At 47.1% G+C, this 13,304-nt stretch overlaps 1 protein-coding gene across 4 annotated transcripts; it reads left to right on the top strand.

The window, feature by feature from the left end:
• Positions 1-2,577: 2,577 nt before the first annotated feature.
• On the top strand, positions 2,578-13,260 carry DDO (D-aspartate oxidase). 4 transcript variants are annotated; one of them, XM_064412927.1, is made up of 6 exons: positions 2,578-2,926; positions 5,260-5,366; positions 7,216-7,423; positions 7,590-7,698; positions 8,509-8,685; positions 11,192-13,260. In XM_064412927.1, exons 2-6 carry the CDS (start codon positions 5,331-5,333, stop codon positions 11,757-11,759), a joined length of 1,098 nt encoding a protein of 365 aa, XP_064268997.1. In that variant the 5' UTR covers positions 2,578-2,926; positions 5,260-5,330; the 3' UTR covers positions 11,760-13,260. The 4 variants fall into 4 exon arrangements, with proteins under 4 accessions (XP_064268997.1, XP_064268995.1, XP_064268998.1 ...); XM_064412926.1 differs by lacking the exon at positions 5,260-5,366 and adding an exon at positions 3,332-3,500 and having other exon boundaries at positions 2,793-2,926; XM_064412925.1 differs by lacking the exon at positions 5,260-5,366 and having other exon boundaries at positions 2,579-2,926.
• The last annotated feature ends 44 nt before the right edge of the window (positions 13,261-13,304 follow it).

The following is a 13,304-nucleotide window of genomic DNA, read 5'->3' as shown; positions in this document are numbered from 1 at the left end:
TAAAAATGTGACATGTTTGGCATTTCAGTTGCAGGAAAAACATGATTCTTGCTTGCCTTTGTTTGTATGAGCTGACTGGAGCAGTAGTCCCTCAGACACGTCCAGTAGTGACAAAAATAGCTGCAGATATTGAGGAATGGGGGAGTTACCATAAGAGTAGGTGACCACAGGAATGACAGAACAAGCACGTGGTGTTCAGTGCCTGTGAAGAATAACGAGAGCTTCCTCATGAGGGAACTGGAGTGGGCTGACAGTGCAAGGAAAATAAGAATTGCAGCAATTCATAGCTCTGTTGTTATTTGTCCCCTTAGAGCATCTAAGGAACCTATTTATTCTTCACATCCCTTAAACCTCTGATTAGTGCAAATGAATCAACTTTCCATGCATATTTTATCAATCTTGTATTTTCTGATCAAGTTACACTCATTGCTTTCCTTCATAATTTGCATTTTGAAGGCTTCATGCATCCTTGCCAGGTGATTTACATTCCTCTCTGAAAGTAACTGGAGTGAATGGTCCAAATAGTTGCTGCTAAAGCTGAGAAATTTAAATCAAGCCTGATAGACTGATTTCAAGAGCACTGAGTTCAATCAAGCTGAGAAAAATCAAGCCTAAGAAGTATATACTGGGAAAATATCCTTTTTTGTACGACTGGTATATAAGCAGTGATTACAGATTCCAGTTTCTGGACAAAACAACACTTTAAAAAAATTACTAGATGCATGAATAATCAGAAGTAATGGGGAATATCTCATTTAGGGACAAACCCACTCTTCTGTCTCTGCACTCCTGGCTAACATACAAGTCATGGATACTGCTTGGGCATTTGTTGCAGATAAACAGGATCCAGCTATGGAATGCTCATAGGCATTTATTTATTAACATTGCCTCATAATCCACGTGGAGATGAACAGACTTGCATAGGAATAAGAACAAAACAGCATCAAGGGATGATTCCTGTAAAGACTTTCTCCACTGCCAGTGATGAGATTAAAAAGTGGATTTGCCTGAGGTAATCAGGAGCATGGCAAAACAACCATCCTTAAATGGTCGGGCTATCTCTCAGTAAATATTTTCACGAAGCTTTTCAATAGGAATGTCATCACTGCTGGGTTCTTCCTCGTGGAGAGAGAATTCCCTGAGAAGTAAGTAAATAACATGGGACAACAGCAAAGTGAGGCACAGCTGAAACTCCTTGCTGAAACAGTAACTTGCCATGGACACTGATGCTTGACTTGAACTGGTTAAAGAAGTGTCAGAAAAATGGTGCATGCCATCACAAGATCTGAAATAGGTCAGCACTGCTGTGTTCAGAGAGGTCATTTCTGCCTGTTGTTGTGGCTCTGTTCAGGACAGCTAAGGTAAAAGGAAACACTTCTTAAGCACTGCTCCAGCTGAGCTGGTGGTGTGCTGGGATGCCACTGCCAGTCATGGTTCAGGAAGAGCTCCAAGTACAATCAGGGCTGTGTTTGCTCTGTGCCAGAAGGCTGGCAGTCTCTTCCCAAACACACAAATCATGACTTGCACTTTACCAAACACAATGTGTTTGTTCACCTTTGCAAAATACTTTAGCCCATAGAATATTCTTTTCAATAATATTATTATTAGATTTGGTATCCCAAACCAGCTTGAATTTCCTGCATCTTATTCTCAGGAAAAAAACACACAATTCCCTGAGACACTCAGACTTGCACAAACATCTGCCACAGAACGTTTTGATCCAAATCATTCAAATTTGGCAAAGTTCTAAGCAATAAGCAGTAGAATCTCAGGAGGAGAAGTTGCAGGCATTTTTTATCTGAGCTGGAACTGCAACCTCTGTTTATATTTGTAGATTTCCATATGTGAAAGGATCCTTTCCAAACCTATTGCAGATATCCTGCAATGACTTAGACCAATGTTCATTTTACAATACAGCAAGCCCATCAAAAATTTAACTTCTAAACAAGCAAAGCTCTGTTCCTCTGCTGCCTTCCCTGTCTTAATCCCCTATTTTCAGAACACTCAGAAAAATCTAGCTATACAGTAATTTGGGAGAATTATGCTTTATTCCTGTCACTGTTGAAGGGAAAATCCTTTAAAAATTTATGTATCTTAAAGATCAGTGATGTGTAATGTACCGTGGCTTTAGTTTTCAGAGCACAGCTAGACTGGGAGGCAAGAACAACCCACCGTGTGTGCTGCGCGCTGTTGCTCTTCACACAGATACCCTTTGCATGGCTGCTGGTCTGAATTGAAATGGCTACAGAGAAAAGGCACCTGCTTCAAAGATCCATTGGACAGGGCTGGAGGGGAGCGGTCGGCAAATATTGTCCTGCTCAGAGTGTTCAGGGACGAATGCTCAGGGCTGTCAAATATTAGCCAAAATATCCTGACAACGGCTAATGCCCGGGAGGCAATAAACCGAGGTATACGGCACGCAATTTCATCCCAGGTCTCCTGCAGAGAGGTTTGTTTTTGACAAACTCGTGTTTTCCTGCCGAAAACAGCCCTGCCTGGCCGCGCTCATTGGGGATTTGCGGTCTGGCAGGAGCCCGCTCGCTCCTCAGCGACCTGCGGTGGCTGGAGTTCCCCTCCCGGCCGCCCCGCCATTGCCAAGCGCTGCGGCAATCCTCAGGCAGCTCCAAAGCGCTCCAACATGACTGCCTGCGAGGGACGCAAAAGGACAGTGTATTCCCTGCAGCACAGCGGGTCCCGTTTATATATCAGGGAATATCAGGGGGGAAAGTTCTGGCAGGCGGCAGAGAGCCCGGCCCTGGCAGAGGCCGCCGGGCGCTCCGGGAGCGCCGCCAGCGCCGGGGGCGGCCTGAGCCGGGGCCTGGGCACAAACAGCTCCTTCACCCAGCGCGGCGCGGAGCCGGGCCCCGGGACAGGCTGCCCGGGACGCCGGCTCTTCCAGGCGGGACCGGGGCCTCCTCCTCACCAGGTATCGCCTGCTCTCCCCGCTTGGGTTGCTTCCAGACCGTACTTGTAGGTGAAGAAGTAAATGTTGGATGCCGGAGCCCTTTTGCTGCCGGGAGGCGGCCGCAGTGGCGGCGTGGGGAATCCCCGCGGGCAGAGCCCATCTCCCGCCGCCGCGCAGGGAGGGCTCAGCCCACACAGCGGGGCGGGAGGTGAACCGCAGGGTTAGCTGGGGGGACGGCCCGGGATCGCAGCTGCTCCTGTTCCCCTGTTCCCCGCCCTGAGCGGCGACATGCCGGGCCTTGGGGAGCGAGGGTCGCAGAGAGGATTGATTTCCTCTCCCTTCTGGGAGGAAAGCAAGAGCATCGCTCGGTGTGTAGGTGCTCCTGCAGGTGGCTGATGGAGGGGTATCCCTACCATCCCTTCGCAGGCGTGTCCCATGCTTGCGAACGAGCCGCCTGAAGGAGGAGCTGAGGCCTGCCGGGGTCCCCTGTGACAGCGGCTGTCTGTGATCGCCTGTGAATCCTGCTTTCTGCAGCGGTGCTGTGTGTGCAGAAAGGCTGAGGGGATCCCGAGGAGCCTCTAGAGTCCTTTGTTCGGTGAGGAAAGATCATCCTCGCCTTTCTCTTGCAGCACTTCCTAAATGTACGTCTCACAGGGGAGCCCAAAGAGCAGAAAGGGGACCTGGCCAGGGTCAAAAGGCCAAAATCAGGAGCTCCTTTGCAGCAATCACCCAAGAATGAATCAGTCTGTGCCCAGAAAAATCCTTCTCTGGGGTCATGTGAAAGGAAGTAACACCAAGGGTGCTTGTAAACTGGGGAAGTGATAAAACAAAAGTGATTAAAAAAAAAAAAAAAAAAAAAAGGGAAAAAGTATTCCATGGCATGCACTGACAGGGACAGTGGGTAGAGCTGCCCTGGTGGATGAGGAGCCCTTCCAGAAGCTCAGAAAGGCTTGAGCCTTTGCTCCCCAGTACCAGAGGCTTCACACGATTCAAAACAGTGTTTCAGCACTTACTAATGATGAGAGTCAGTTAAAAAAAAACCCCAACAAACCAAGCCCTTCAAATATAACAGGTTTTGATTTTCTTTAGTTACTTCCTGTTCTAACTTTTCTGGTCAACAGTTCAGCTGGGCTTTTTCCACTGTTTATTTGGGTGTGTAAATATGCTTATTTTGGTAGGCCAGCTGGATTGCAACACAGGCGAAGAGCGTCCAGCCTGCTGTGTCTGTGGGCTGCAGCTGGCAGTGGATGTGCACGTTCCTCTGTGTGTGTGTGTGCTGGGCAGCAGTGTATTTATCCATGCTGGCCATGTTACCCACTGCCAGAACAATGTTAGAGCTGAAAGTTAGTGGCACTTAGTGGTGACATACAGCTATTTGAGGAAAGAAAGAATAAAGACCCCCTTGTGTCACATGAGGCTGACATTGTCTCCTCAGCTGTGGGAGTTGGGAGGTGAAGTCATGTCACAAAGTATCTCAGTATTTTTAAAACTAATTCATTCTTGCCTGGGATAAGCAGGAGGTTGGCAGGGACATAAAACCCACATCAGGCAACTGGTGTCCTCCTTGCTGTAGAGCACAGCTCCAGGTAACTCTCTCTGGCTTCTGTCCTGTTCTTCATACACTATGAAGGGACAGAGAGCTAAACAATACCTGTCACCATTCACCTTCCTCCCCAAGAGCTACCGCAACTGATCTGCTTTTTAAATGCTGATTTTTGCAAAACGCTCAGGCCTGTCTGAGGGGATGAGAAGTGTCAACCCTGCTGGGACTAAGCTGGGCTGCCACATCAGCTAAAAATAGTTTCTCCTTCTCTGCCCTCCACCCAGCAAGGTGCAGGCTGTGCTGCCAGGGCAGAGCCATAGGTGGGCCTTGCACTCAAAGCAGCGTCAGTAGTTCTGCAAAGCCCGAGCTGTGCTTGCTCATACAAGCTGTGTGTAGCCTCTGCTTTGCACCCAGCTAGTTTTTGGCACGAAGGCTTGTTGTGCTCCTGGACTGCAGCAGTAGGTGCAGGAAAAGTGGTGCATTGAACAGGTGCTTGTCATGGTCTTCTGAGCTGCTCTCACAGGCTCCAGCACTGTCAGCAGCCCCTTCCTGCCCTCACTGGATTTTGCAGCATAGGGATCAGTTGATATCAAACTGGCTCATCTGCAAAAATCCCATCTGAACTGGGTAGACTTGTGAAACCTGAATCTCCACCAAGCCACAGCTCCCCTTTCTTCCCTGGGGACAGGGAGGTCAGTCAGGAAATTCAATCTCCACCATGGTCCGAGGGCTTCAGCAAAGGAGAGCTGGGAGGGACAACCGAAAGCACAACTCTGGCAGGTGGATAATGTACCCATTGCATGTGTTCCAGAGCAGCTGAAAAAGCAGGGTTGTGTTTGTCCATGGACTGCTGGGAAGCTCACTGGGCATTCTGAGAGCCACATGCCGTTTCCACAGCTGCCAGTTCTGAGTGAGAAGGTTTGTTCATAAAGGTCTATTCAGATACCTTTCTCAGAACCAGGTTTCCTCAGTAATTACAGAATTATTACCCAGCCCCTCAATTTCTTGTTGCTAATATTCTTCCTTACTTTCCCTTTTCCCTTCCCACAACATTTTTCCAGACTGGATTTCTGGGTGTCAGCCATGCAGACCAGCTGTTCTGGTCCAGGGTCCATTTTCCTCCCTGTACTATGTCCTATTCCTCTGCTGTGCAGGCACTTCTGTAATCAGCTTGTAAAAGAGGATGTGCTAATTAACAGAAAGAAACGTTGCCCAGAGAGGAAGAAGACGGGTTGTAACAACCCTTGGCTGTGATGCAGAAGGAATGCAATGACAGGCAACAGTTCCTGCTGCTCTTTCCCTTCTTACATAGCAGAGACATCAAATTTTAAATAGTGAAACCTCAGGGGTAAGTGAGAAGCTGTGTGAACAGTTATGAGCAAGGATCTCATAAATAAACCTGACCTATCATAATTCCAGGTTGTCTGTCTTGCCTAAATTTGTGTCAAAGACACCAAAAGCCACAGGAAGATGGTAAATCAGCCTGTCATTGTAAGTGCAGGCACTCATTTTCAGTAAAAGTTCTCAGAAAGCAATTAATGAGGCTGGATTTCTAATCACTTATAAGTAAGCCCCATAGGAGAAACCAGAACCATCAGGGCACACAACTGAAGGTCTGTCTCACTCAGCATCCTCTCCAAGAGTGAATATTGTAGCTATTCCAGGAAAAAAAATTAGTCATAGGCAGAAGGGATCCTCCCCCTACATCCTTGGTCAGATTTTTCAGTAACCTATTGAAGGGGTGCCTGACCCAGCAGGAGCACCCCCCCTACTCACCTCTTCAAAGCTGCTAAAGGATTTATCACCTCTGAGGTTGCCCAGTCTCTCTCTTCTGGGCTCATTTAGTCCTGCCTTCAGGGAGTTTGCAGGTTCAGTTCTGCTTGGTGCCTTCACCAGTGTGAGACCTGAGCTGGCCATGGCCAGGAACACAGACTGGCACCTCACTGGGATGGGCAACCAAGTGACTGTCTACCAAGAGCTGTGTGCCACTCCTGAGGACAGGTGCCAGCTCCAAAACATGCCCAGGACAGGGGAAAATAGAGACACTGCACTTCCTGGAGTAGCAAACAGCAGATGAGGAGTGGAGTGGAGCTGCTCCAGGACATAAAACAAATTATCAAGTAATGCAGAGAGAGGCAAAAATACAGGCCCTTGGAGCAGCAAGACTGGCTGGCACCTGGGGATCGCCATGTGCTGCTGAGAGAGCATGGCGGCCTTGGATGCCCAGGAATCTGTCCAAGGTAGTGAGTCATGCTGGCAGGTACAAGGACCAAGAATGGATTGGAGACCTCCAGTGTGGAGGTCTCCAATCCAGTGTGATTTGCTTCTGCTGCCCAGGCAGTGATAGCTCTCACTGCTGGAGATCCCAATATTCAAGTAACCTTTTGGCTTAACAAGCTTAAAGAAAGCCAGTTTCTCCAGAGCTATGTGCCTTTTGCATCTGACACAATAGAAAACTTGATGGGTCCTCACTCCCTCAGATTTTATTGAGGAAACCTTCCCCGAACCAGCCCAAGCACTACTGGTGCACATGCAGATCACTCTCTTGTGCTGAGGATGAGGTAGTGGCTGCTTAAAGACTTTTCAAAACTTTTTGTCATATCAAAGGCTGATTTTTTTAAATCCTGACCACTGTCCTGGTTGTGCACAGCAGTTAACCTTCAATTAATTGTTGGGGAGGGATTATGTTAGATCTTGTGTGGGTATTTCATAGCCTGATACTTGCCCTGGGTGATAGTGACGTGTGATATGTTGTTTCCAAATGCAGGTAGGATCCTCTCTCCTCTGGCTCTGCATCCTGGAGATGGCCTCAGCCAAGGTTGCAGTGGTGGGTGCAGGAGTCATCGGCCTGTCCACAGCACTGTGCATCACAGAGACTTGTCCCAGCTGCTCTGTGACAGTCCTGTCAGACCAGTTCAGCCCCAACACAACGAGTGATGTGGCAGCTGGCATGCTCATCCCTCATATCTACCCAGGTTCGTTTAATTCAGGGCAGCACTGCCCATGGCACCCCATGCAGCTGTATCCAGGAAAAAGAGTCATGACCTGTGTTCCCTGTCTGTCCCATATCCTTGACACTATTTGAATGCTTCTCTTCTTTGCATTATTCCTCTCTGCACGTTTGGTCTTGTTCACATGCAGACACACCGCTCCACAGGCAGAAGCAATGGTTCAAAGAGACCTTCACTTACCTTTTTGCCATCAGCAACTCAGCCGAGGCATCAGAGGCTGGCATTCACCTGGTCTCTGGGTAAGAACAGCCCCTGGGGCAGCCTTGGGTACATTTGTGCTGTGTTCTGGAGCAGACAGACAGGTTTTCTTTGCTAGAATTCAGGGGTATTCCCTTCAAGGAATAGCTTTTATGTCTGTATTCCCAAGAAACTGCATTGTAGCTGCTCACATAGGATGTATTTTTAGACAACATTCAGGAACAGGTGTACACAGAAGACCCACTCAAGTCTGACCAGCACCAAATATCTTTTAATAACCAATGTTTTCCACACTGTCACCCACTAGTTTTTTGCATCAGGGATCATCTCCATAGGGATGGGACTGCAGGATCCTCCAGCTTCAGCAACTATGTACGGGGGATTCTGCTGGGGGGTGTGTGTGTTGGGGCTGTTTTATGCTGCCTATTAGGTACTGAGAAATTTGCCTCTTAGGAGTATTGAGACTGAGCACTGTAGCTTTATGGATACCCAAGAAATGGTGAATAAGTGTGCAAGTGGCCCCAGCAGGTCCAGCCAGGTGTCTGCAGTTGTGGTGGGGACACTGTATGAGGGCACTCTATACATACACTACCACTGGAAGAGCTCTTTGTAGTTTATTTACCCTGGTGGGCCACCCTCATGCTCAGCTGTGCTGACCTTCTGCCTGTTTGCCCAGGCAGGTGTTGCAGGAGCAGGCAGCAATCTTTCCCCATTGCTGTTAGCCTTGCAGAGCTGCACTAATGGAGGGAAAGAGATTCCTGAGCTCCTGGGTTTGTTCTAAGATTTCCATGACACATGACATGACAGAGCTATAGCAATGAAGTTTCCCATATTTTTCTCTGTCTTTTTAGCTGGCAGATCTTTAAAAGCACCCCCAAGGAAGAGTTACCTTTCTGGTCAGATATTGTGCTGGGATTTCGACCAATGTCCAAAGCAGAACTCCAGAAGTTCCCGCAGCACCGATTTGGTCAGGCCTTTACAACCCTGAAATGTGACTGCCCATCCTACCTGCTGTGGCTGGAGAAAAGGTAGGATTTGCTGCAGGCTGGGCATGCAGAGGGAAACCCTGGCAGAGGGACTGGAGGCAAGACAGGGTTTCCTTGAGAACCATAGATTTGGACAAAACTGAGAAAAGGATGTTTCTCATTGCTGAAAATGCAACGAGCTCTTGCTTGGGGAGAAGCACAGGAAATAAATACAGAACTTTTCTGAAATGTGCAAGGCCCTATTTATGCAATGTCTACTTTGTCCCAGTGTGTCTGTACAGTGGGGCTTGGAGTGTGAACGACCCTGGGCATAGGGCCAACATAACCACAGGGGCCCACAGGGGCCATGCTTGGCCAGCCAGACCTTGAAGGTACATCAGGGACCTGCTGTGTCCTGAGAAAACATTTGGCTGCTCCACATTTGCCAAACTTCCCAAATAATACCCCTCTGTTTTTGAAGATATATCCAGTCCCTGTGAGAATAAGCACATGTAGGAAGGTGTCTTATTGTGGAAACTTTGCTCTTATGAAGTAGCTGGACCAATTAATCTCAAATTTGTTCAACATTGGAGTAATTTCTTAATCCATTTGGGTGAAAAAAAAACCCAAAATGTTAAACAGCATCATCTTGTAAAAAATTTATTGAAAAATTTTGCCTGCATAAGGTGAGTGATGCACTCACTCTGAGGAGTTGTGACTTCAGAGTTCATGCCTGGATTGACATCAAAGTTAGAAAATCTGCCAATTTCCAAATTTCTAAGTTTCCCCCAATACCTCAATTTTGGAGAACCATAGGAGAGACAGGATGCAGATCTAAAAGGGCTTTGACACCCTGGGACATACTGGGGTAAGTATTTAATCCAAGTAAGTACCTCTAAAGTGAGCAAATGGGCTGTATCCGATTGAGAGAAAGAGACAGGCTGCAAGCTGATTTGGGGTTAAGTAAAGAGATGTGTACTGACACCAAGGTACAAATTGCCAGCTCAGCTGCTTACTTGGATGCCTTTCATCACACTGCAAAATGTGAAAAAGCATTTCTTGTTGTAGCAGCCAAGCGGGCTGGGAGTTCTCCTGTGGCACCAGTGCCATGTGAGGTCTGTGCCATCTACTCAGTACACATCATCTGTCATGTTTCATTGCCTAACTGAAGCAAATTTCTGCTGCAGGACAGCTAAGTTGTACAACCCATTTAGTATCTGCCACGTGATTTCTGCTCTCTCCTTATTTCTCAAAGGATGGAATCTAATGAGATGATCAAGCTCTTTTTTTTTTTTCTCTTCTCCCTGGTGATGAGAAGTGAGAGCATATTAAACATGTAACTAATTCTCAACCCCCTAGTGACCTGAGCAGTATTTATAGACCATTCTCCTGGCAATCCACAAGGAAAATTGTTGTTGTGCCCACCTTGCTTGGCCAAAAATAGACTTCAGGAATTTTTTCCTGCTTACTTGTCTGAATTCAGGAGTTTTCAGCAGGTTTTTTCGTTGGTGTATTTTTTATGGCATGGTGACAGGGTCCTAGTTACAACGTTTAGGAGCTCTTCCTGCAAGTTGCCCAGCCACAGCTGCTGCATGACATCTCCTCTGTTCTTTGTAGACAGCTTCAGTGTCCTGCTACATCAGGCCCCAGAGCATCAACCATGCCCTGGATTCTTGGCTCACTTACCACTTTGTGGGAAACCGCTGCTTTCATAGTAGAGTTGATGACTTTGCCAGCTGCTAGAATGTTGCAGAGGATGGGATTTTCCACTCAGTGCCTCACAGATCTGTATCCTGACTTGCTTATGCTAAAACCCCCAGCAAAAACCCCCTGCAGTGGGATCCAGCTGACAGCGTGCAGGGACCAGTGATTTTCCACAGGGAAGGGCTTCAAAATTCAGGCTAATTCAGGGGAGGATATGACTTGAAATTGAGTTCAAAAATGAATCTCAAGAAGAAGTGACTTTTGCTGAAGAGCAGACATGTATGTATAGTGCTCTGAGCCATCCTGGGTGACTCCTGGCTGCTGCTCCAGAAGGTTATGGGCACCCTGAGGGTCCTGTGCCACATCTGCCCAGCCTTAGTGCAGATCTTAGGGCTTGGCACATGGCACTAGATGGCTACATAGCTCAGGAGGTGAGTTGGGAATGAATGTGACAACATATAACAGACACATTAAAAAGGGGGTAGGACAATAGCTCTGCCACTAGCATGAGCAAATTGGTAAATAAATCTGTTGTTTCCCAGATTGCTTGGGCTGTTGTTAAAGCTTGATACTGTTACCAAAATGAATCAGACCATGAAGACCTGACTGTTTGCCTAGGGTCTGATGCCAGACCCTTCTCTAAAACTGCTCAACTGTACTTTTTCAAGCCCAACCAGGCTAAATACCTCTGATCAAATCATACCAATCATAAACAGAACCCCCATGGCATTTTCTTTGCTTTTTGTCCTAGCTATTGTTTGTTCTTGATCAGTATGTAAAGGCAAAGGCAATCTATCTCATTAATTAATGTTCACAATAATTACATAAGGCTTTAGGGGTTTCTTTTCTGCCTCACTTTTTGCAGGTTGAAAGCAACTGGCACCCAGATATACACCAGGAAAGTGGCAGACCTGTGGGAGCTGCACAGTGACTATGACATCGTTGTCAACTGCACAGGCATGGGAGCACACCATCTGGTGGGAGACAAGCAGCTCTTCCCTGTCAGGGGACAAGTGCTCAAGGTTCACGCTCCTTGGGTGACACAGTTCATCCGGGATGGAGATGGCTTAACTTACATCTACCCAGGGATACACAGGGTGACCCTGGGGGGAACCAGGGAAAAGGGAAGCTGGAGTCTCTCCCCTGATGCTGGCACTACTAGAGACATCTTTGACAGATGCTGCTCCCTTGAGCCCTCACTGCAGGGAGCTAAGGATATCAAGGTGAAGGTGGGCCTGAGGCCATCCAGGCAGAGTGTGAGAGTGCAGAGAGAGGTTTTGAGCAAAGGACGAGTTAAGCTCCCAGTGGTTCACAACTATGGGCATGGGGCAGGTGGCTTTTCAGTGCACTGGGGCACAGCCAAAGAGGCTGCTTCCCTGGTGGAAGAGTGCATTTCTGCTCTGCAAGGCTCCTCGTCGAGAGCCAAGCTTTGAATCCCAGAGGCTCCTTTTCCATTTACAGCCAGTGCTGCATCTCCTAGTAGCAGCTTGGGCTTTAAGTCCATTACTGTATAGAAGGGAACTAACTCAACATCTTGTTCCAGTGCAGATACTCGGTGGTATCTTTAACCACCTCGGAAAGGCATGATGTTTTGATCCATGTATTAGCCCAGCTGATCATCTCCTCTCTCTGCCCTGGGTATTTGTCCTAGTCTCGTGGAAAAGACAAGATACATAAATACTCTTCACATAACGGGGATCAGGTTGCTGCAGTATAATACAAATAACATCAATTTAGCATTTCTGCACCTGCATCTAAAGGGTGTCAGATGCAGTAGGCTCAGATTCAGTAAAAATAGGTTGTCTCCACTTGTACCAAATCTAATCTAGAATTGCCTTTGTTTCTGCCACCTTGCTAACAAATTTTATCATTGTCTATATGATTTAAAAGGAAAAGAAAACCCCATGCAGTGCCGCATTACAGTGCTCCAGGTCAGGTCTTACAGAAAGCAGCATTAGGTCACTGTCACACACAGTAACCAGGCAAATGTGATTTTAAGAGCAGGTCTGTGATACCCATCACAGCATTTGCTCATATTGCACCTCAGGGAACTTAAAGTTTCTGCTAATATTGCCCCACATGAGCTACAGTTTTGTATGTCTTTTCTCATGCTTGCTTTTTCCTTCAAGGCCTTCAGATTTTGCTCTCAGACACCAATGATTTCCCCCCAGCCCCTCCCCTCCTCCCCCACACTGCAACATTCATGTGGCCTTTGTTATACTGAAGAGGATTTTTCAGAGTGGGCTGGGGAATGCAACATCCCTTTTCTACTTCACAACAACACTGTCTGCTTTCCATGCAACAGCTGATATGAATAAATTGGAGACAAACCAACAAGGATTCTAACACCAGCATCAGTTTCGTAGAAGAGCCATTTAAGACTAGATAAACACTCTGAGATAAAATTTGTCTGTAACTGGACATGAGCAAGCTCCTCTGCTGTAAGAAAGCTGAGTCCTCTGCTGGCTCCATGGCAGAGGCTCTGTTGGGCTTTACACTCCCCTCAGCAATTCAAACCCTTTGATGTGTCTGAAGATAATCACTCCCCAAAACTGAATCTTGCCATCAAAGTACAGGTCTGACTCTTAGTGATTAAAGACTCATTAAATCTTTAATGGCTCACTTGAGAGTGTTATCATCCATTTGTCTAGCTTTTTTGTCCATAGAATTACAAAACCATTCAAAATCCTTCAATAATTCCAGTGATTAAAATTAACTGATAAATAAAGTTCTAATAATGGAGCAAAGGTCACTTCTGTAGTGTTTCCTTTCATAAGCAAGGGATTTTCTTTAATTTGGGATGGCCTGACAGGGCCAAGAAAGGCCACATTCAGCTACCAACTCCTGCTGTTCTCAGGAGGATGAGGACAGTTATCATTTGCAAGGAACAGCTGTCAGAAGAAATATCACCAAATTAAATTATGGGTCAATAAGCACCTGGGACCAGCCTAAGCCAGCCCGGTCCTCAGCAGGGCTGA

Source organism: Passer domesticus, chromosome 3 (assembly GCF_036417665.1).
Source record: "Passer domesticus isolate bPasDom1 chromosome 3, bPasDom1.hap1, whole genome shotgun sequence".
NCBI lineage: Eukaryota > Metazoa > Chordata > Aves > Passeriformes > Passeridae > Passer > Passer domesticus.
The sequence above is the reverse complement of the archived record's forward strand: the minus strand, read 5'-3'. Positions and strand labels throughout refer to the sequence as shown.

What these genes read in the sequence shown, in the direction of transcription:
- DDO (XM_064412925.1), top strand. Translation starts at nt 2,639, where the DNA reads ATGACTGCCTGCGAGGGACGCAAAAGGACAGTGTATTCCCTGCAGCAC. An exon ending in CATCCCTCATATCTACCCAG is followed by an intron (nt 7,424 to 7,589) that starts GTTCGTTTAATT and finishes GTTCACATGCAG; the next exon opens with ACACACCGCTCCACAGGCAG. An exon ending in GGCATTCACCTGGTCTCTGG is followed by an intron (nt 7,699 to 8,508) that starts GTAAGAACAGCC and finishes CTGTCTTTTTAG; the next exon opens with CTGGCAGATCTTTAAAAGCA.